General features: G+C 52.4%; 2 protein-coding genes across 3 annotated transcripts; both read left to right on the forward strand.

Moving 5' to 3' along the window:
* Positions 1–15,278: 15,278 nt before the first annotated feature.
* Positions 15,279–16,694, forward strand: LOC120112989 (UDP-Glycosyltransferase superfamily protein). Its single transcript, XM_039133271.3, is given in 2 exon segments — positions 15,279–15,308; positions 15,310–16,694. Coding segments are annotated over 2 exon segments (1,248 nt in total). The 3' UTR covers positions 16,528–16,694.
* Positions 16,695–16,967: 273 nt separating this feature from the next.
* On the forward strand, positions 16,968–21,512 carry CTF7 (protein). 2 transcript variants are annotated; one of them, XM_088720564.2, is made up of 7 exons: positions 16,968–18,188; positions 18,530–18,764; positions 19,358–19,622; positions 19,708–19,803; positions 19,985–20,059; positions 20,161–20,525; positions 21,031–21,512. In XM_088720564.2, exons 2-7 carry the CDS (start codon positions 18,631–18,633, stop codon positions 21,164–21,166), a joined length of 1,071 nt encoding a protein of 356 aa, XP_088576690.2. In that variant the 5' UTR covers positions 16,968–18,188; positions 18,530–18,630; the 3' UTR covers positions 21,167–21,512. The 2 variants fall into 2 exon arrangements, with proteins under 2 accessions (XP_088576690.2, XP_038989200.3); XM_039133272.3 differs by having other exon boundaries at positions 16,968–17,288.
* Positions 21,513–23,997: the final 2,485 nt, after the last annotated feature.

The following is a 23,997-nucleotide window of genomic DNA, read 5'->3' on the forward strand; positions in this document are numbered from 1 at the left end:
CAATTTATGGTTGTGCGATTCAAGCCGTCCATCAAACTATCCATAAAAAAAATGGTCTTAGGTCAGCCCACGCCCTAAACCAGGCCACTTGATAAACAAATTTTCTTCCTTTATTTTTTCTTAACTTAATATATATATATATATATATATATATATATATATATATATATATATATATATATATATATATATATATATATATATATATATATGTTACGGGGGAACTTAGCCACCATGCCCCACGTGACCGGCACGCGCGCCCAGGAAGACTACGGCTGCCCCTTGATCCAGCAATCCGACCTCGAGTCGGATATCTTCAGCTCCGCAGCCCGACCCCGAGTCGGCTGCCCCTTGATCCAGCAATCCGACCTCGGGTCGGATATCTTCGGCTCCGCAGCCCGACCTCGAGTCGGCTGCCCCTTGATCCAGCAATCCGACCTCGGGTCGGATATCTTCGGCTCCGCAGCCCGACCCCGAGTCGGCTGCCCCTTGATCCAGCAATCCGACCCCGAGTCGGCAATCTCTCGACAACAACAGACTGTTCCTCTGAGGCACGCCGCGGCCCCCTGCTCCACTACTCCCTGCAACGGCCGTATCCGGCGCTGCCCCACGATCCCCTGTAACAGCCGTACAAAGCGGAGCTCCACTATGCCCTGCCATGGCTGTACCCAGCGCTGCCCCACGACGCCCTGTAACGGCCATGTCAGTGGCAGCCCCATCGTGCCACATGATGACGAATCCCCGGAAAACCCCCCAGCCTGATATATATGAGGCTGGGGGGGAAGGGGGAGGGTAAGATATATCTTCCAGAGTATCATCTCACCTGCTACCTTCTCCTTCTCCTTCTCCTTCGATCTCCTCTGACTTGATCGTCGGAGGGCCCCCACTACCCCGGTGGTGGTGCGAGGCTTGCTTGCAGGTTTCACGGCGGAGGGCGGAGCGCAACCAAAGCAACTCAAAGGGAACCCCGTTCACACCGCTGTACCAATCGTTCTCGGTTTGGACCACCAGCAACAGTTGGCGCTAGAGGAAGGGACGGATCTCAGAGCGATCGTAATGGCACGGCGAGGTGGTCGTGGAGCTTCCAATGCTTCTGGTCGCAGGGCCTCTCGCGCCTCCGGCCGGGAGGCCGCTGCATCTCCAACACACTCTCAGCAACACTCCACCACCCCACCGCCCATTCAGACGGTCGAAGCCGCCCAGTTCGACCAGCTAGCCCAGCAGGTTCGCACCCTCGCGGAGGCGGTGCAGAATCTGCAGGGTGCGATGTCCCGGGCGCCGCAGCGGGCTCAGGAGCCACTGCTCCCTGAGCGCTCGCCTGTCCTCCTCAACCCGCGCTCCTTCCTCTCCCATGGGGAGGAGCGCCGGCGCGAGGAGGATTCTCGAGCACGGTCTATTCTGCCGGGACCTTCCCATCGGAGCTGCGCGGGGTACGAGAGGCGGGCCCGGGCGCGTTCCCAGACCCCCCAGTCCTCGAGGAACCCGCGCTCCAGTCGGTCCCCCTCTCGCCGCTCCTTGTCTCCCACCCACCGGTCGCGCTCCCTGGACCGGCGGGTGGACGATCTCCACCGACAACTCCAGGTCCTGAAGGGCCATTCCAAAGATCCCTTCGCCGACTTAGAGATCTCCTCCCAGCCGGCGCTCGCCTCGAGGATCCTGCGGACCCCGAATCCGCCGGGGTTCAAAATGCCGGCGATCGAGCCCTATGACGGGGCGGCGGATCCGCGGGATCACGTCGAGAGTTTCAGGACCCTTATGCTCCTCCACGGAGCATCAGATCCCCTTCTCTGCAAGGCTTTCCCGGCAACCCTCCGTGGCCCGGCGAGGGCATGGTTCGCCGGGCTGGAGCCTGACTCAATCCGGTCTTTCGACCAGTTCACTCGCCTCTTCATCACTCATTTCGCCGTCAGTAGCCGGCGGCGACTGGTCTCCGACTCCCTCTTTGACGTCCGGCAAAACGAGGGAGAAAGCCTGCGGGATTATCTTACCCGCTTCAACAGGGCTACGCTGGAGGTCCGGAACCTGAGTCAGGAAGTAGCTCTTTCAGCCTTGAAGCGTGGCTTCCGGAAGGGCAGGCTCACCTTCTCCCTGGACAAACGCCTGCCGCGGAGCTTCCCAGAGCTGTTGTCCCGGGCGAACCAGTATGCGGACGCCGAGGAGGCGGCCGCCCACCGGAGCAAGGAGGCTGCCGAGATCCCTCCAAAGCTTGGGAAAAAAAGGCGGAAAGAGGCACGCCAGAGGAGGAGCCCGACGCCCCAGCGTCGGCGCAGAAGCCCGTCGCCGGCGAAGAACCACGGCGCCCCACGCCCTCGTTCTCCGCCCCGACGTTTCAACCGGTACACCCCTCTCCTGACTCCCCGGGCCCAGATCCTTATGGAGATCAAGGGGCGGGAGGACCTCCCGGCCCCGAGACAGATACGAAGGATCCCTGGAAAGAGGCCCTCCCGGGCGTACTGTGAGTACCACCGAGACCACGGCCACGACACAGAGGACTGCTTCCAGCTTCGGGACGAGATCGAGGCTCTTATCCGTCGGGGGCGTCTCGGTCGATATGTGAGCGACCGACGTCCCCCCGCAGACCCGCGTCCGGCCGACCCGGCTCCTCCGGAGCCTCGGGAGCAGAATCGACCCGTTGCGGGCGTGATCCACACTATCACTGGGGGCTGCTCTCGGCCCGTGAGGAACGCAGGGGGCTCGACGGAAGCGTCAGGGACGGCCGTCGTAAAGAGGCAGAGGGTCGGCAATGTAATCACCTTTTCCGATGAGGATGTAAAGGGGGTTCAGACTCCCCACGATGACGCCATGGTGATCTCCCTCACTATGGCAAACTATGATGTAAGGCGTGTTCTTGTGGATAGTGGAAGCTCAGCTGATATTTTGTTTTACGAGGCTTTCCAAAAGATGAGCTTGTCCAGACAGTTGTTGCACAAAATGTCCACCCCCCTCGTAGGATTCACCGGTGACGCTGTCCCGGCGGAAGGTGTCGTTGAGCTGCCTGTGACTGCGGGCATCGCACCCGCAGAAGCCATGGTGCGACTCGGGTTCTTGGTCGTCCGTGTTCCCTCGGCCTACAACGCTATCCTCGGGCGACCCGGGCTGAACGCCCTTCGCGCGGTGGTCTCCACGTACCACTTGCTCATGTGGTTCCCCACGGCGGTCGGGATCGGAGAGGTCCGAGGTGACCAACCGACCGCACGGCAATGTTTTCTAGCAACCCTCAAAGGGAAGAAGCCCGTGGAAGCCCTAAGCGTCGAGTCCCTTGATGCCAGAGACGAGGTGGCCTTGCGGCAGGGGGAGCCGGCCGAGGGTGTGGTCGAAGTCCCCCTCGAGGAAGGCCGCCCCGACCGGGCGGTCCGGGTCGGCGCCAATCTCGATCCAGGAGCTCGGGCCCGGTTGGTGGAATTCCTCTGAGCCAATACCGATGTATTTGCCTGGTCGGCGGCCGATGTACCTGGGATCGACCCGGAGGTCATTTCTCACGCCCTCAACGTCGACCCGACCCACCGACCAATAAAGCAGAAGAAGAGACACTGTGCCCCGGATCGGATCCGGGTGGTCGACCAGGAGGTAGACAAGCTCTTGGAGGCAGGATTCATAAGGGAGGTAAGCTACCCCGAGTGGCTGGCAAATGTTGTACTTGTCCGGAAGGCGAGCGGGAAGTGGAGGATGTGCGTCGACTATACCGACCTGAACAAGGCGTGCCCTAAGGATAGCTTTCCGCTTCCGCGAATAGACCAACTGGTCGACGCGACTTCCGGATATCAGCTGCTGTCTTTCATGGACGCCTTCTCCGGTTACAACCAGATAATGATGGCCCCACAGGACGAGGAGAAAACTGCCTTTATAACAGACCGGGGGCTGTACTGCTACAAGGTAATGCCCTTCGGTCTGAAGAATGCTGGCGCCACTTACCAGCGCCTCGTCAACAAAATCTTCAAAGAGCAAATCGGCCGGAACATGGAGGTGTACGTGGACGATATGCTGGTGAAGAGCCGCCATGCAGACCAGCACATCGCGGATTTGGAGGAGACTTTCACCACCTTGCGGAAGTTTCGCATGAAGCTGAACCCAGCGAAGTGTGCCTTCGGCGCTTCGGCCGGGAGGTTCCTCGGTTTCATTGTCAACCAGCGGGGTATCGAAGCCAACCCGGACAAAATCAAGGCCATCCAAGGTATGTCCCCTCCGACCAAAGTAAAGGAGGTTCAGGAGCTCGCTGGAAGGGTCGCCGCGCTTGGACGATTTGTGGCAAAATCGGCCGAACGCTGCCAACCATTCTTCAAGGTGTTAAAACGCCCGAAAGACTTCCTCTGGACGGCCGAATGTCAAGCAGCATTCGACCAGCTCAAGGAATACCTGGCGTCTCCTCCCCTACTGTCCAAGCCGCAAGAAGGGGAGATGCTCTACCTCTATCTGGCGCTCTCCCCAACCGCGGTCAGTGCGGTGCTGGTTCGGGAAGAGGCAAAGCTCCAGAAGCCCGTGTACTACATCAGCCGGGTCCTACGGGATGCCGAGACGCGGTATACGAAGGCTGAGAAGATCGCCTTCGCGCTGCTGACCGCGACCAGGAGACTTCGCCCCTATTTTCAGGCCCATTCTGTCACCCTCTTAACTGATCAACCACTACGACAGATCCTCAGCAACCCCGGAAATGCGGAACGGCTGGTGAAGTGGGCAATAGAACTCGGTGAGTTCGACATCCGCTACCAGCCTCGACCCGCCATCAAGGCCCAGGTGCTCGCGGATTTCCTCGCTGAGTGCACGGTGCAGGAGGCGGAACCTAGACCGCCGGAAACGCCCAGCCTCGACCTCCCGACCTGGACGCTTCACATCGATGGGTCGTCGAACCCCGAGGGTGGAGGAGCCGGGCTGGTCCTTACCAGTCCTGATGGAGTGATAGCCGAGTATGCCTTGAGATTTGGATTTCCAGTGACCAACAACGAGGCGGAGTACGAGGCCCTAGTCACGGGACTCAAACTCACCAGGGAGCTCGGCATCCGGCGTTTAAAGGTCTTCACCGACTCCCAGCTGGTGGTCGGGCAGGTCCGTGGGGAGTTCGAGGCCCGGAGCCCGACCATGCAGAACTACGTCCGGAAGGTGCAAGCACTCATTCCCGATCTCGGCAGTGTCGACATCCAGCAGGTCCCCAGAAGCGAAAATGCTAGGGCCGACAGGTTGTCCCGCTTGGTGAGCGCAGAGGCGCACAACTTGTCGAGGGCAATCTACCTGGAGACCCTGGAGGCCCCGAGCATCGGCGAGGCTGGAGCGGTGATGGCGATTGATCCGGAGCCGTCTTGGATGGACCCGCTCGTCGCCTACCTCGCCGAAGGGATCCTCCCTGAAGACGAAGATCAAGCTCGGCGACTTGTCAAGAAGTCCACCCACTACGTACTCTATGAAGGGAGGCTGTATCGGACCTCGTTTACCGCCCCCCTCTTAAGGTGCCTCCGCCCCTCGGAGGCGGCCTACGTCCTCAGCGAAGTCCACGAGGGCGTTTGCGGATCGCACTTGGGGGCTAGGTCCTTGGCGCACAAGATCATGAGGCAAGGCTATTATTGGCCTACCTTGTTGGAGGACTCAAAGGATCATGTACGGAAATGCGACGCCTGCCAGCGCCACGCCAACGTCCAGAGAGTCCCTTCTGTCCCCTTGGCACCAATCACCGCACCCTGGCCCTTCGCACAGTGGGGAATGGATATCCTCGGACCATTCCCCGTCGCTTCAGCCCAGCGGAAATTCTTGATTGTTGCAATCGACTACTTCACCAAGTGGGTGGAGGCAGAGCCGCTGGCCACTATCACGGAGGCGCAAGTCCGGAAGTTCGTGAAGAAAAACATCATTATCCGATTTGGGGTACCCCGAGTCCTCATCTCGGATAATGGTCGACAGTTCGACAACAAGCATTTCCGTGATTTCTGCGAGGAGTTCGGGATCGAGCATCGGTTCACATCTGTGTCGCATCCCCAAACCAACGGTGAGGCCGAGGTCACAAATCGGACAATCCTCCAAGGAATTAAGGCGCGAATCGGTCGGACGGGGCAAGCTTGGGTCGAAGAACTCGAGAATGTCCTTTGGGCGTATCGGACCACGCATCGGACCCCTACCGGGGAGACACCTTTCAGCCTAACCTATGGCACGGAAGCGGTTGTTCCCGTGGAGCTCGGACTCCCCTCGCCCCGGGTGGCCGCGCACCGACCCGAGGCCAATTCGGAGCAACTCCGAGGGAACCTAGACCTCTTGGAAGAAGCAAGAGAAATGGCGCAGGTTCGGATGGCGATGTATCAGCGGAGGGTGGCCCGATATTATAACTCCAAGGTCCGACCGAAACTTTTCAGAATCGGAGATCTGGTGCTAAGGCGAGCCAAAGCATCTCAACCCGCGAAAGGTGGGAAGCTGGCGCCAAATTGGGAAGGCCCGTATAGGGTTCGCTGGGTAAACCGACCTGGCTCCTACCAGTTGGAGGCCCTAGATGGTCGAGAAATTCCGAGGAGCTGGAATTCCGCTAACCTGCGGGCGTATTACCAGTAGAACGACAAAGCCAGGAAGACAGTTCGAAAAATGTACAATTCTTTTCATTTCAATAATTCCTGGTTACAACGGTGTGTTCGTGTGATTACAAAGAATTCCCAGAGGGGAATTGGGGAGTAAAGAAAACAAGGAAGAGGTGGAGACTCCGTGGAGCTGAAGATCTGGGATCCCGAACCCTCCATCCGAAGCAGCTGCAATCCCACCGGGCGTGGGTGCTTCCCCCCGGAGGCGCCATCGACGCCTCACGAAAAAGATGAGGAGCCGCCGCAGAAGAAGTTCCCGCTGCCTCCAGAGGAACGCCACCTCCAAGGGATATTCCGGTCCTCCCCAGGAGAAGGGGAGGGAAGGAATACAAGGAAGAAGAGCGCGAGGAGGCGCGATCCCGGATGAAGCGTCTGGCGCAGAGCTCAATCGGGAGGCGGGGCTGAAAGGAGGGGGGATGTGATCCCGGATGAAACGCCTAGAGCGGAGTTCCGCCGGGGAGAACCTCCTTGTTGATCCCAGATGAAACGGCTAGTTGGCGGAAGTCGCGAGGGGCGCGCCTCCCGTTCCTCCGGCAGGGGTTTCCCAGCCACACGCCGGAGAGGAGGTCCACGATCCATGGCAACCTGAATAGCTCCGGCTTGGGAGGCTCCACCGCACCTGCACTTATATTTATAGCCAAACTGTGGCCCCCCGGTCGTTCCGATGCGGGTGGCTCCAATAAACGCGGGCGCACCAAATCCGGAGCTGTTCCAGCTCTCGAGGCGTATCCTCCCACGATCTCCTAAGCGTCGTTCTCCTTAATTGCATTCTTCATGCAGGACACTCCGGGCGGTGTGTATCCCACGGCCCACGTATCTCCGCTCGCGCCCAGGCCGCATCCGCCTCGAAGAGCGCGCGTATCGCGGCCGCTTAACTGACACTCCTTGCAAGCAGCAACTGGCGATCCGATTTCCCAGGTAACGCCTCAATTAGCATTTAATACCCTTCTGGTGTTCCCCAGGCGACGCTTGGAGAATAGGAGAAACACGATCGTAGCTGGCCACGGAGAAATCCCGTCGAGCGGCAAGCGACAGGCGCGCGACCAACGAGCGGAATTCTCCGAGGCTCGGCCCTCGGATGCCAGGCTAACCCGATGATCATCCCGGGAGCAGACTAGCCTGAAGCCCCGACCGGTCGCCTCGGCTTGCGCCAGCCTTGGCCGACCAACGAGCGGAATTTCCCGAGGCCCGGCCCTCGGATGCCAGGCTAACCCGATGATCATCCCGGGAGCAGACTAGCCTGAAGCCCCGACCGGTCGCCTCGGCTTGCGCCAGCCTTGGCCGACCAACGAGCGGAATTTCCCGAGGCTCGGCCCTCGGATGCCAGGCTAACCCGATGATCATCCCGGGAGCAGACTAGCCTGAAGCCCCGACCGGTCGCCTCGGCTTGCGCCAGCCTTGGCCGACCAACGAGCGGAATTCCCCGAGGCTCGGCCCTCGGATGCCAGGCTAACCCGATGATCATCCCGGGAGCAGACTGGCCTGAAGCCCCGACCGGTCGCCTCGGCTTGCGCCAGCCTTGGCCGACCAACGAGCGGAATTCCCCGAGGCTCGGCCCTCGGATGCCAGGCTAACCCGATGATCATCCCGGGAGCAGACTAGCCTGAAGCCCCGACCGGTCGCCTCGGCTTGCGCCAGCCTTGGCCGACCAACGAGCGGAAATTCCCCGAGGCTCGGCCCTCGGATGCCAAGCTAACCCGATGATCATCCCGGGAGCAGACTAGCCTGAAGCCCCGACCGGTCGCCTCGGCTTGCGCCAGCCTTGGCCGACCAACGAGCGGAATTTTCCGAGGCTCGGCCCTCGGATGCCAGGCTAACCCGATGATCATCCCGGGAGCAGACTAGCCTGAAGCCCCGACCGGTCGCCTCGGCTTGCGCCAGCCTTGGCCGACCAACGAGCGGAATTTCCCGAGGCTCGGCCCTCGGATGCCAGGCTAACCCGATGATCATCCCGGGAGCAGACTAGCCTGAAGCCCCGACCGGTCGCCTCGGCTTGCGCCAGCCTTGGCCGACCAATGAGCGGAATTTCCTGAGGCCTAACCCTCGGATGCCTGGCCTAGCGCCGGAAGAATTTCCTGAGGCCTAACCCTCGGATGCCTGGCCTAGCGCCGGAAGAATTTCCTGAGGCCTAACTCTCAGATGCCTGGCCTAGCGCCGGAAGAATTTCCTGAGGCCTAACCCTCGGATGCCTGGCCTAGCGCCGGAAGAATTTCCTGAGGCCTAACCCTCGGATGCCTGGCCTAGCGCCGGAAGAATTTTCTGAGGCCTAACCCTCGGATGCCTGGCCTAGCGCCGGAAGAATTTCCTGAGGCCTAACCCTCGGATGCCTGGCCTAGCGCCGGAAGAATTTCCTGAGGCCTAACCCTCGGATGCCTGGCCTAGCGCCGGAAGGATTTCCTGAGGCCTAACCCTCGGATGCCTGGCCTAGCGCCGGAAGGATTTCCTGAGGCCTAACCCTCGGATGCCTGGCCTAGCGCCGGAAGGATTTCCTGAGGCCTAACCCTCGGATGCCTGGCCTAGTGCCGGAGGAACTTCAAGAGTCAGGAGTCGGCGAGACGCTACCAAGAGTTAAAAAGAGGAAGGACGAAAGTGAAATGAGGAAACACTTTGTTTGCATTAACTTTCGTTGCATCAGGGCCGAGACCCATACAACATGGTAAAACGCCAACATACAAAGAAAAGAACAAAGAAAAAGTACAGAGGGTCAGCTTGGAGGAACCCCTGGATCGGGAACGGCGAGCACGTCCGCAAGGGTAGGGAGACGGTTGGAGAACCGGCAGGCAATGGCATCGGAGGGGAGTCGAGGAGGGAGACCCCACTCAGGTCAATTCCGGGGTATTTAGTGGACACCCTTGCCAGGCCTTCATCGAAGCCTAAGGCAAAGGAGTCGGACCCCGCATCCGACATGTCACGGATGAACTCGGTGGACTGACGATAGGCCTGTACCGCCTGACGCCCGATTTCCGCGCTCTTCTCGGCCAGCGCCGCCTCCGCTCGCTCCGTAATCTGAGCTTTCGCCTCCATGACCTTCGCCACAATCCGGTCGTCCGCCTCGGAGGAGACCCTCAGCAGATCGGCCCGAGCCTCCATGTGCTTCGCCTCGGCAGCAACGCGAGCAGCCTCAGCCTCCTCCAGGCGCGAATGAAGCTCCTGGTTGCTCGCGCGGGACTCCTCCAAGGCCGATTCCAATTCGGCCAGCTTGGCTTCAAGAGATCGGGCTCGATTGCGGGCGTTGTCGGCTGACTGCTGGGCCTTCTCCCACCTCTCCCGGAAGTCGGCAGCCTTCCGGGACTGCTCTTCGGCCCGCTCCTCCGCCTTCCTGATCTCGCCTTCGAGACCCGAGGCAACCTTGAGTTGCTCCTGAGTCTCCAACAGTTGCCTCTCGAGGGCGGCGAAGCCGAGTACCCGCTCTTCGGCCACCTGGAGCCTCGTCTCGAGGTCCCTGGTCGTCCTCCCCGCCGCAGCCTGGCCTCCCTCCTCTACAGCTTTCAGTCGGCTCTCGGCCCTCGCCAGAAGCCTCGCCTGTTCCTCGTGGCTCTCCTCCAGACGGATCATGTACTGGGCGAGCTAAGAGATAGGAAAAATGAGGGCGTCAGGCGGGGATCAATAGAGCCTATAAATGACGAAAGCGGCCAGAAGAACACTCACCGACATGAGACAGACGCAGCTGGCAGCTCCGACGTCAGGGATCCCCATCTGCCGGACCCGCCTACGGTCACTCTCCAGCAGCACCGTCTCGATGAGGTTTCGGGCGCCGGCGAAAGTGAAGGCTGACCCCGACTTCGCCCCGGAGCCGGACGGTGGTTCTGCGGCCTTACCCTTACCCATTGCTTGGGGGAGAGTCGTGCTGACCGTGCTCGGGGCGGGGGCCGCTCCAGAAATCGACAGGGTCCCGCTCGGCCGGGGCCTCGGCGCGCTCCTTCTCGTATCATCCGAAGCCGACCGAGTCGAAGGCCGGGCTGGGGACCGATCGCGTCCGACCCGGCCGTCTCGGGCGCGCCCGGGTGACGCCTCCGGAAAAGCGGTAGTCTCATCACCGGAGGGCTGATACGGCGTCAACTGTCGGTCCGAGCCCGCGGCGTCCCCCTGACCGGTGGGTCCGGACCCGTCTGTCGGCGTCGGAGTCGCCTGCTGGCGGGACTTCTTCGCCGGTGGGACCCCGCTCGGAGGAGTCCGTTTCTTCCTCCGGACCGCTTCCAGTAGGGACGCCCTACTGACAGCCATCGCCTTGTCCGACCGGATGACGTCGTCGATTTCTGCAAAAAGGACGAGATGGTCGGAGACTGAGAAGCTGATGGAAAGAAGAAACGAAAGAGGAGAAAAGAGCTAAAAAAGAAGTGGTGGCGGGCTCACGGTCGGCGGGTACCGAGCTCAGACCGACGTTCACCAAGGCATCCTCGGAAATAAGGCGGGCCACCGGGGGAAGCCGGCCCTCGGCAACCAGCCCCCTCAAGACGGCAACGCCATCGGACTCCTCCCTCGACAACCTCGATAAGCCGATCGGGGACTTCATCGGCGTCTCCCAGGTTATCCCGATTCCCCAAGAGGGATCTACGTCAATGAAAAAGAAACGCTCCTTCCAGCCGTGAATGGAGGAAGGAGCATCCTTGACGAGGCCGCACCCTCGCCGCGCCGCGAAGCACCACCACCCTCTGTCCCGGGGGTGGCCGCTCAGGCCGTAGCATTCCCAAAAGACATTCAGGGTGGCGAAAACCTCATGCATGCGGCAGAGAACCTGGAAGGCCGTCAGGGTGCGCCATGAGTTCGGCACCAGTTGCGTCGGCGCCACTCTTAAACCCCGAAGCACCTGCACGACTAAGTCCGAGGGGGGAAAGCGGAACCCAGCCCGAAGGATATCCTCATTGATGGCGACCTTCCCTGGAGGAGGATGGGACATCCTCTCCTCAGGCCCCGGGAGCGTAATGTTGCAGGCTTCGGGAAGGTGGTACCGGGCCACGAACCTATCTAGGTCTTCAGGGACCAGCTCCGACTGAATGCGGTCCGCCCTTACTTCGTCCATCCCTAATGGCCAGTGAACCTACGGTCAAGACGGGGTCAAGAGGGGGGAAGGCACCGGAACGACTGGAGTACACTAACACGAAAGGAGAAAGTACGGAGAGCCCTAAATTGAAGAGTGGGGCAACTCACCGGAAAGGAAGGAAGAACGGCTCCGAGAGCGTCAAAGGAGGAGCGAACGAACAGTTCGGCGGCAACGGCAGCGGCACAAGGGAGAAACTTGAAGATGCCTGCGAAGAGAAAGGCGGACGGGGGAGGGCCCCCGGTTAAATAGGCGGAAAGGCGGGTGACGCCTCGGTGACGCCAGAGGACGCCTGGCTGCCGAAAGTTTGTTCGCGCCCCAAAGGCGAATCGACGCCATTAAGGAAGGATGTCCGCCGAAATCCGCAGACCGCCAGATCAGCGACAACTGCCATACGCCATAAAGAAGGCGGGAAGCTCGGAGCGCGCGCGCCTTTCCGAGGGATGGCGGCAATCTCGAAGCATCACTCCCTTCACCCGTTCCCCTCCTGGTTCCAGGCTCGGGAGTGGGGGGCTACTGTTACGGGGGAACTTAGCCACCATGCCCCACGTGACCGGCACGCGCGCCCAGGAAGACTACGGCTGCCCCTTGATCCAGCAATCCGACCTCGAGTCGGATATCTTCAGCTCCGCAGCCCGACCCCGAGTCGGCTGCCCCTTGATCCAGCAATCCGACCTCGGGTCGGATATCTTCGGCTCCGCAGCCCGACCCCGAGTCGGCTGCCCCTTGATCCAGCAATCCGACCTCGAGTCGGATATCTTCGGCTCCGCAGCCCGACCTCGAGTCGGCTGCCCCTTGATCCAGCAATCCGACCTCGGGTCGGATATCTTCGGCTCCGCAGCCCGACCCCGAGTCGGCTGCCCCTTGATCCAGCAATCCGACCCCGAGTCGGCAATCTCTCGACAACAACAGACTGTTCCTCTGAGGCACGCCGCGGCCCCCTGCTCCACTACTCCCTGCAACGGCCGTATCCGGCGCTGCCCCACGATCCCCTGTAACAGCCGTACAAAGCGGAGCTCCACTATGCCCTGCCATGGCTGTACCCAGCGCTGCCCCACGACGCCCTGTAACGGCCATGTCAGTGGCAGCCCCATCGTGCCACACGATGACGAATCCCCGGAAAAACCCCCCAGCCTGATATATATGAGGCTGGGGGGAAGGGGGAGGGTAAGATATATCTTCCAGAGTATCATCTCACCTGCTACCTTCTCCTTCTCCTTCTCCTTCTCCTTCGATCTCCTCTGACTTGATCGTCGGAGGGCCCCCACTACCCCGGTGGTGGTGCGAGGCTTGCTTGCAGGTTTCACGGCGAAGGGCGGAGCGCAACCAAAGCAACTCAAAGGGAACCCCGTTCACACCGCTGTGCCAATCGTTCTCGGTTTGAACCACCAGCAACAATATATATATATATATATATATATATACTATTTTCATCAAATATATTTTTCTTGCTTTTCTCACAACCAATGGATAAATAAAGTGTAGAGTGGAAATATTTAAATCACCTATCTTTCTTTCAGGGTGGCTTTAGATGTATTGAAAATTTAACTTCGTGTAAAACATCATGGATCCCATATAAAAGTATTAGGTGTGATGTTGTTAGTAAACATTCTTTTTGAGCTGTACGGTGAATTACTTTTTTTAATGCAGCTAGATATGAACTTCAAAATTTAAGCTTATTAGATATCTAAGCTAATTTCCACATTGTATTCTTCTTTACAGGAGTGTTGATCAATGTGGTGGTTAGAGTGTGTTTCATCCCAACAATAGAATGTAGTGTGAATTTCAAGAAATGACATTCTATCTTGCCAAACGATCTTTTGGCATAAACCTGCAATCTTTTTGAGCTTTGGCAATCATATGGCTTGCAATGATGAGACTTTTTTACGTGAATATGAACTTTTGTTTTGGACAACTAGAAGATGCGAGGGTTCTCAACACTATTAGAAAAAATTTTAAGAAAGACTCGAATACTTGGGACCAACTTGTGATTACAATTAGCTAGCAACTATGGCGGAAAATGAACCAACAAATTTTATTGAAAAGAGAACTTCTAGCGAATCTTCCCAAACAAGAGGACTTCAAAGATAAGCATCTTTTGTTCCATCATATCTTAGTTCAAGGCATAAGGCACTCTGTATTTAGACGAGAATTTCGCCTCTTCCATAAAGTTTGTTCTATCCTTGTAAAAAGCATGACGGTAACAATTATAATCATCTTTTCACACTGTTTTTTTTGTTTTTTTCAACTAAAATTGGAGGAAGTGACACACTTCCCTCTTTTCGTTGAATTCAATATGTGGGCAACTGCAATATGGAAAAGAAAAAAAAGAAAAAGAATTAGTACTAGGTGTTACATATAACTTCAGCGAGCATTCATAGACATCAAGAGAGATGGGGTACTTAAGAGCTTCCCATGACAACTCACCATTTTGTCAGAGCACAAGCTTTCCCAATGCTAGAAGGGGTGCATGATCTCATTGAGTTCATTAACAATGGTGGCCCACTTTGCCCAATCTTACAAAGCAATTTGGAAGGCAGATGTCTCAAAGAAATTTAGAATCTTCCTCTGGCTAGTGGTAAAGAATAGGTTGCACACGGAAAAAATTATCATGAAAAAATGATGGCGGGTTTCCTTGTTTTGTTATTTGTGTGGTGCAAACGTTGAAATGGCCACACATTTGTTCACTATATACCCGTTTACCAAAAGCATATGGCTATCTCTGAAACTCTATCCGAAGCTAAAAGGTTAGCCTTCAAATCTTCAAGCTCTTTGGACGTCTTAGAGATGCAAGAAAATCCACCTGTCATGGAGAGGATCATAGGACCAACTTATCATGTTGCTTTGTAGGCAAATTTAGCTCGAGAGAAACTTACAATTTTCCTAAGGAAGAAATCCACAATCAATAAAATTCTTGTTCTTTGTAATTTCTGCATTTATTTTGATAAATCAGGGAAGGGGTTTAACTAGCCCATGTCCGATTTTTTCTTTAAAGTTACTTTAAATTATGAAAGCATGCACGAGCTGATCAAACTAGTAAATTCTCATGTGGCTATACTAAAATTAACCGGCATATCATTGCTCACAATTTTTTACGAAGAAGTAGATAAACTAACACACATCTTGTGTCAAACCGAGTTCCTCCAAGAAAAGAGCACCATGTGTTTACATTTTGATAGCTAACATTAACCCAACTAAACCAAATGATTTGGTGATTTTTGATCTCCCAACATTTTTTCAATGCAGGATTCACTCTGCTGCTATGTGTCTACCTTTCAACTACTTGGCAATCAAAAAGCTCCACATCATTCCATTAGTCTAAAGTTACAAAGTCAAACTTTATCCTCGCAATCAGAGACTAACAAATATGCTCCTAGTTCCCGTTGCGAATCCGCGATCCCACCTATCGCCATGAGTTCGGTCCACAACCCAAATCCCCCGAACGAAACGCCTCCCATCCCTAGACGCCCCCCGGCCCCGGCCTCGAAATGGAAGCCATTGCTGTTCTGGGCATCAGCCGTTCTGGTCCTCTTCCTCGCGCTCTCTCTCAACGCCACCAAGCCAATCCCTCACCTCATTCTCTCACGCCCAAGACCGCTCCACAACCTAAAGCCCAGCCTCGTCCAAAGATTTGCCGGTCTCTTCCTACCCACCCGAGAGAAGGAAACGCTGCCCATCTCTGAACGCACTCCATGTGTTCTATGGATGGCCCCTTTCCTCTCTGGTGGCGGCTATAGCTCCGAAGCCTGGTCTTATATCACAGCTCTGGATACCCACATCAAAGATCCTAAAATTAGGCTTCGCGTAGAGCAGCATGGCGATCTAGAATCATTGGACTTCTGGCTCGGTTTGCCGGAGGAGTCCAAGGCTCTCGCCTTCAACCTCCATAACACCAAATGCCCAATGAGCGAGACCATCGTGATCTGCCACAGCGAGCCAGGCGCTTGGTACCCTCCACTCTTCGCCACGCCCCCCTGCCCGCCCACCGGCTACGACGAACCTGCGTTTGTCGTGGGCCGGACCATGTTCGAGACCGACCGGGTGAATCCCGGGCATGTCGAGCGCTGTAATCGTATGGATGCGGTCTGGGTGCCTACCGAATTCCACGTCTCTGCGTTTGTTCGAAGCGGCGTCGATCCTGCCAAGGTCGTCAAAGTGATCCAGCCGGTCGATGTCGAGTTCTTCGACCCATCGAAGCACGAGGCATTGGTTCTCCCTACCGGAGCGCCGGTTCTGGGCTCGCATCCAGCGAGCACGAGTGCGAGTTCTGGTGGGAAGGAGAAAGAGTTTGTCTTCCTGAGCGTCTTCAAGTGGGAGCGGAGAAAAGGATGGGATGCGCTGCTGAAAGCCTATATGGAGGAATTCTCAAAGTCCGATGGGGTTGCCTTGTGTCTACTGATAAGCGCCTACCATTCCGGCAGAGATTTCGGCAGCAGAATTGTCGAGTTTGTCGAAGGGAGTGGCCTGAAGGAGCCGGATGATGGATGGGCTCCGGTTCACGTGATTGATTCCCATGTACCGCAGTCCGATCTGCCGAGGTTCTACAAGGCGGCTGATGCGTTTGTTCTCCCGTCGAGAGGCGAAGGTTGGGGGAGGCCAATCGTGGAGGCCATGAGTATGGCGCTGCCGGTGATTGCCACGAACTGGTCTGGCCCGGAGGAGTACTTGACGGAGGAGAATGGGTATCCTTTGCCGGTGGATCGGATGAGCAGAGTGACGGAAGGGCCATTCGAGGGTCACCTCTGGGCCGAGCCCTCGGTCCGGGAGTTGAGAGTTCTGATGAGGCGCGTGGCGAGCAATCCCGGAGAGGGCAGGAGGAAAGGGAGGAGAGCCAGGGAAGACATGATGGAGAGATATTCGCCGGAAATTGTCGCCAGACTCGTCGCAGATCAAGTTATGAAGATATGGAGGAATCCAGGAATGGTCCTCAAGCAGCATTAATCATCTGATAGCAGGAACTTGTTTATCCTGGGGACCAATTCATGTTGTAGGTTGCACCAGGCGTTCAGTTTGTTTGGTTGCTTCCAAGTCAGAGGAAAACCTTGGATTGTATGTTTCATGTTTTTTGTTTTTTGTTCGGTCCTAAGGAGACCTCTCCTTTTCTTCTCCTTCTTGTTTGTTGAGTGCCTCAAAAACAACTTGTGATGTTTGATAGATTTTCCGTCATGACAGGTCCGGAAAGTGTGTCAGTTGTCGTGCCAAAGAGATGAGTTGAAATTATGCACTCGACAAAGTTCTCTTCCTAGATATTGTGGAACTGATGCACCTCACCTCCTCTATCACAAAAATTTTTGGCCATTGGAACCGGTCTGAGCTAACCAGATGGAGCTAACCCAAACCTTCCGGATTTTTTTTTTTTGGTTAATCGGATGAAGAGGAAACTCTAGAGCTAGGGTTTCCGCCGCTGCCGCCGCCCACGCACGCCGCTCCGTCCGAGCCTTGCCGTTCCTCGCTGCTCCTCTCCTTCATCTTCTCCATCTTCCCCAACGCCACACGCCACCATCATCCCACCACCCGCCGCCCCTTTCTTTTTTCGCCGCCTGTCGCCATCATCCCCTTCCTTCTGCAGCTACTGCCTTTCTTCTCCAAACCGCTGCCACTGCCCACTATTCTCCCACATCGCTCTGCTTTACCCTCCATCGTGGAAAAGAGAAGACCGTAGAAGTGGACAGATCGAGAAAGAGGAGAAGACCGTGGATAAGGTATGCTTAGATCTAGTGCGGAGAAAAATCTAGTCTTAGGTTTTCTTGCTATCTTTATTATCTGAACTCTTGATTTCTTATTTCTTGATTTTTTGTTTCTTGATAGCTGACATCCTCCCAGTATAACAAATTTTAGGCATTATTCATTATGTGTCCCTGCTGCACAATAAGAAATTTGTTCACGATCATCAATGTCACCTAAGCCTGAATATTCTAATCCAATTTGCATGAATTGTGTTTATTATTTTTTGGGTTCTAATAAAGGCAATGTTTCCCATTCTCATCCTCGATTTTGCCATTGGTGTTCTTTCACTTTCACTTGATTTTTTTAACAACAAACAGAATCATATCATTGCTAAACACATTTTGTTTCTTGATTTTTTGTTTTTCAATTTCTTTTGTTTCTTAATATATCAAGAATATTTATAATATTATGTAGTCGGTGATCTTGCATCTCCATACCATATCAAATAAGTTATTTATGGATATCTAAAAAATTTTAATTATAAAAATTATGGCCTACCAAATACATTAATCTTAGATTACTGAAAACCAAATCACTATAGTATTAGAATCACCAAAAATTTTAGATCACCGTGGTGATCCTCTTGGGTTACCAAATGCCCTCCCCCGCCCCCCAATTCGCCTCTCCGTCCTACCGCGCATCGAATTAACTCCGAACCCGCACTGTGTCGCGGCTCCCGCTCCCCATCTTCCCTATATTTTTCTTCTCGAAAAAGAACTAAAACCCTTGTCCTCGCCCCTTCCCATCGTCCTACCTCGTGAATTGGAAGAAACTCCACCCTCCTTTCCTTCTTTCGTTGCTCTCTTCTCGAACCCTAGCTCTAGCCGTCTTCATCGAAGCCGGCGCGGCCCAAACCGGAGGTTCCACCGATCCTGGTAAGCGTTTCTTGTATTTAATGTTTAATTGCTGGTATCGTTCCTATTCGGGTGAGTTTTTCTTGGTAATACGGTTTCCAAGGTTTAATTGGTCTACATAATGGCTGAATTATTTCATCTAAATCCAGCGTTCTGCTTTAGATTTCATTTCTTTCAATGTTTTTGCTCAAAGTCCCTTTTTTACGGGTTAGGGCAAACGTATTTAGATTTGGAAACTGCTTGTTAGAAATGGCGGCTTAATTGAAATGGAGTAGTCTGAGCAGAATTTACCTCGAATTCTTTAACTCCAGATCTTATCTTCTTATCTATTTCCTTTTTTTTTGTGATTAATCTGCGGACAGGCTGATACAAAGCGCGGGTCCAGCCGCCGGGAGAAAAAAATAGCGCGAAGAGAGAAGAAATAGAGAACCGGAGATACCAAGAGTTCTCTGTAAGCGACGGGATGCCGCAGGCGAAGATTAGCACCTTCTTCAAGCCCTCCTCCTCCCACATACCTCCTGTCTTGCCGCCGCCGCCGCCGCCTCTCGAGATCCCAGTCATCTACACGCGCCGGCATCCTAATCCAGAAACCAAGAGGTCTCTCTCTCTCTCTCTCTCGGTACTAGTCTTATGGCATCCTAATCCAGAAACCAAGAGGTCTCTCTCTCTCTCTCTCTCTCTCTCTGTACTAGTCTTATGGCATCCTAATCCAGAAACCAAGAGGTCTCTCTCTCTCTCGCTCTTGCTCGGCACCAGGTCTTATCACCCAATAGCCCCCTTACCCCTTAAAGATCATGTTTTTGATCTTAGATATTTAATTCCTCCTATTCTTCTCTTATTGTTCCGAGAACATGTAACAGAATTGTTGCAAATTAGTAGTCATCTATATTTTTCAATCCGTAGGCTTAAACCATTAGTATGCAGCCCTAATCTTGTAACAAATTGGGGGTGAAGTGGCGTATTCTTCCAGATTAGGGCTTTGTAGTGATGCTCGAGCTCTTATTCTGGAATTTGCAAGCATTTCGATTCTTCTTTTCTGGCTTTTTTTTTTTTTTTGGTAATATCAAGCATTTAGCTATAAATTCTTGCCAATTATGACATCTCTGCAGTGCTCGCCCTTTATTTTTGCTTAGCACTTATTTTTCAAGAATAAAAGACTGTGAACTCACAGCTTCGCGGACTTTGAGCAGCGATATTGATGGAAGGCAATTAGTTTGCGGTGAGATAGAAAAGAGGAACGATAGAATAGCAGTTTCTTCATTGAGATCTGATCCTGTCGGCAAGCTTGTCAACAAGAAGAGGAGTTATGCTCAGTATCATTTAGAATTGGGACAGTCCGATTTCCTCCTGCACACTTGCTCCGTTTGTGGTCTGACATATGCTCGTGGTGATGAGGGGGATGAGAAGGTTCACAAGACCTTCCATAAGAGCTATTATGAGGGGATCCAATTTAAGGTGCTTGTTCTTTCACTAAATTTCCATGTTTGGTAGCCAGGATTTTTTCTAGTGTCGTTTGTTATGTTTGACTTCTGCGATGCAGGGTTGGCACAGTGAAAGAGTGGTCTCTAGACCTAGCTGCAATGGAGACCGCATCTTGTTGGTGTTGGATTCTGATCCCCCAGCTCAAAAGCGCAAGGTTTTGGTCTATTTTTCCCACTATTCTTTATAGGATTTACAAAATATTTGTCAGGAGGAATGAAAAAGTAGAGATGTTACTTTGTTCTGCTAGTGGAATTTTGAAGTTATGTTTGATATTAGGTACAAAAATTTGTCCAATGATTACAGTAATTGATCCCATCCTGCTCAAATATGAATAGGTTCAAGAGATCATTAAGATGATGGAGAAAGAGCTTGGGTTCGGTGATGACCAGCTTCTTCATAAGCTGTGCGAGGTAATATGGCCTACAGAGAAAGCAAAGGGATGTAAAGTAGCACTTGTAATTTAAGTAGGTTAATTTTTGTCTCCACAATAATTTCCTTCTCTCCGGTGTAGGTATACCTGTTTATTTCACGTCAAAGGATTGTTGGTTGCCTTGTTGCTGAACCGATAAAACAAGCACATAGAGTTATTTCTAGCTCTTCCTCATGTGAAGATTCTGATGATATATCACACAAGTTGGCAGTGGCTGATACCGAGTTGATGAGACCAAAGCCAACCATACAATTTGGAGGTTTTAGTTTTAAGAGGGAAGTCGTTAAAAGTTGTTCAGCTCGTAGCTCCAAGGTGGATCAATGGGATAGTGGAGCTATCCGATGTGAGGAGGAAGCTGTGCTAGCTGTTTGTGGCTTTAGGGCTATTTGGGTTGTACCATCCCGCAGAAGGAAGGGAATTGCCTCGCAACTATTAGATGTGGCAAGGTAATGTGCACTGAAATTACAGGAAACAAACATTCCTTAGATTCATACTATTAACGAAATCTCAGTGGATGCCCAACCCTTCCTCTATCTTAGAAAAAAAAAAAACACTCTGGAGTTTTATATGAACCTTATGATTTCTCCCATCTCTAGTCAAAATTTCTCAAAAAGTGATGATAGAGGCATTTCTTTGGTCAATTATGGTGGAGTTCAAAATGGCTCATCACGGGTCTTCTGTACATGTTTCCATTGTTTCTGTTAGTTTTGTTTTCAAAAACTGATTGCTTAAGCGGGGATGGGCTTGTTTTCCGTTGGTAGCTAGCCCGTTTGGCCTATTTGTATTGTTTTTATTGTCAGTGGCGATTATTATTTTAGCAGGATTTTTCTATGCTTGAAAAAATCTTGGCAGCATCTTTTTTCTGTTTTTTTTTACTGATTGCACATCTCATGAATAGGTCTTGAGTCAAGGTGACTGATAATATTGCCTTATTTGTTACTTTTTATGCAGGAAGAGTTTCTACAACAACAAATTGTTAGACCACTCTCAGTGTGCATTCTCTCCACCAACCTCTGGTGGCAAGGCATTGGCATCAAGCTTTAGCAGCAGCAACTCATTCCTGGTTTACATGCAAGAGGATGTTTAGGAAAATCTTTGTATATGGGTCTCTTTGTATCAGGATATCATTTTCAGAGGATCAATTATTTTAAAAAATCATAAGCGGAGAAAATCGTTTAATTAGATATAAATCATGCACCAGTTGATTGGTTAGTCCGAAATGCAGTGATGTAGAATTTTATTGTTCTTGACTTCTTTTTTTTCCAAATAGAAATGCTACTCTGGCTAAAGTTTATCTCACACATAGATTTTTGAACATCTGCAGCTAGCATATCATGTGAAGCAAAGAAACAACGTCTGTATTTTAGTCAGACTGGTTCTTATCTTGTAAAGCAAAGATGTTATTATTTACATTGGGTTTTTAAATGTTTTCACTCATGGGAATTAATGTTTGTTGGTTTTATTACAAAGAAAAACTGTTTGCTGGGCTATGAAAATTAACTACTGCGCATAGATTTGGTTGTTCAGGCAAATCAAATCAATCACAAAAGAAGAAAATTTAATCACTCTGATTGGTGCCTTTGGAGTCATAAATCATAATACTCTATTCTTCCGCAGGAGTGCTTGCTTGCATGTAGATTTGCTTGCTACCTGGGCTATGCTTATCTATAACCATATGGGGGATGGAGATGTTTCGAGTGCTTGGCACCTGCAATGAGGAAGATTGATGTTGGTCATTCTGTTTGAGTCGAGTTTTGTTATTATTTATTTGAACCAATGAGCAATAGATGGTCTCGAGCACTTTTTTTTTTCTCCAAAAAGAATTAATCCCAAAAGTGAGTCACTACAGAGAAGAAAGGGGGTGGGGGGTGAATGGACTCTTTACTCAGATAATAGTGGGTGTGAGCGGTGTATGGACGCTGATGCTAACGATCTACTTACAACAAGGACTTGTATCTAGTGGTGTAGAGGTTAGAAACAACTAAAATGGGTGTATTGCATATAAATGGTCTTCTTGTTGCTGCTGCTTACTCTCTAGTAACTTTAACCTCACCTAATTAAAAGTTAATTCAGAGTAAAAAATTTCAGCCCGTGGTTTAGGTGTGGCAGCTAAGGAGTGAAGCTCTCATCTTGTCACCACAGAATCTCAAACTGAGGTCGAAGCTGACCTTGAGGTCAATAAGAATTGAACTGAACAAAGTGACAGAGGTATAGAAAAATTAATCTTTTCTAAGAATGGCCCGCAAAAAATCCATTTGACGGAGAGTTTCAGAAAATCCTTAGATGCCTAAATTAGAATAGAGAGGCAACAGTATTAAAGAAAAAAAAAAAAATAGAGTGCTCTCGGAATGAACACCATATCTTTTATATCTCAGAATCTCCGAATTACCTCTTTATATAGAATAGTTTATTTTAATGTTATCTGAGTTGATGCGATGTGTTAATAGTCAGTGATACATTTAGAGCGTTGGTATCATTTCGCATGGCTGGCATGCCGTGCTGATCATGCGCCAACTACAGTGCTGCTATAATTGTCTGTTGCCATAATAGTAGTTTTGATCAGCACGTGTTGATCGGCTTCTCGGATGAGGCACCTAGGTGCACCCCTCTACGCTCACCTCGGAGAGAATAGAGACAATAAATTTTATACGAAAAATAATACAGGAAATGAAAAAGACGGTGGAAGGGGGACAGCTCATAAAAGGGACCCCGGGAGTTTGGTGAGCAGACACCGCGTCGCCGCCGTTCCTTCCCAGACCTTCAGGCGATCCTGTCGAGAGCCGTCTGCGGAGCAAAACACCCACCGCAGAGAATCCGAACTCACCTGGTCAATGGGAGCCGAGTTTGGAAGAAGAGTGGCAGGAAGGTAATTTAAATCAATCGGGAGGGCAGAGCAGGGAAAAGGCCCGAACGCGATTCGAGGCGACAAAGTAACCGTTGCTCGAGCCGAAACGCTGACGGAAAATACCCCTGCCGATTTTATAAAATACGATATCACCCCAACAACCATCACTGCAATTCTGCAGTAAATTAGGTCGAAATATAAGGATATTTTCGACCGTAGAAAAGATTTTAATTTTCTTTTAACAAAAGCATCGTCCGTGCCACCAGTATTGGGTTTAAGAGCCGCATAGAAAAATTTGTGCGAAAACGATATATCCATCAACGTGGCTTTCGTCGGCGGCACAGACGGCAGATCGCTCACTCGCATGGAATGTTTTATGCACGCATTTTGGAACCAAGAAAGTTCTTGTTTTTTTGTCGGTATACCGCGGGAGGGATCCGGCGGGCCCATCAGATCATGAAATTATCTGTATCGTCCACGTGGACAATCCTGCGACTCGGGATCCGTATCATATTAGGGGCTGGTCTGGGCCCACCGGAGTCGCTGTCATTATAGCGCGGGACGAGACGGCGTGCCCGCCGGCCGCTGGCGCCGTACAAGGTCACGTTTTTCTCCCACGACGCCAGCATGAACTTTCCACGTCGGCTCGGCCTGAGCTCCGGCTTGGCTGACGGTTGCTTCGACGAGCGGTCAGTATTTTTTTGATAGAAAACGCCGCGACGGTGGGGGTGGCAGCGGGTCACATTCTGCTTCGTTGAGGCGGTTTGGGACAAAATTTTGATAGAAATCCTCTTTATGTAAATAAAGGTTGAACTCCAATTAGCTCCAATCCTGGATATGTGACATAAGTTATTTAAGTTTCTTTCAATTGATAATATAGATTTTATTCACTAGTTCAAGCCTGCCAATGTGAGGGGGATGTATAAAAGGCAAACATGAGAGAACATATATAGGTTTTTTTTTTTTTTGCTATTTGAAAGAAGAAATATGCTTACTATATAGTTTTGCTATGTTCAATTTTCATAATATCTATATAATCTAACTGGAAATCCTATTCTATTCTTTTTTTAGAA

The sequence above is a fragment of the Phoenix dactylifera genome, chromosome 4 (assembly GCF_051530095.1).
Source record: "Phoenix dactylifera cultivar Ajwa chromosome 4, Ajwa_hap1_PhDact_Kaust_v1.1, whole genome shotgun sequence".
Classification (NCBI taxonomy): domain Eukaryota; kingdom Viridiplantae; phylum Streptophyta; class Magnoliopsida; order Arecales; family Arecaceae; genus Phoenix; species Phoenix dactylifera.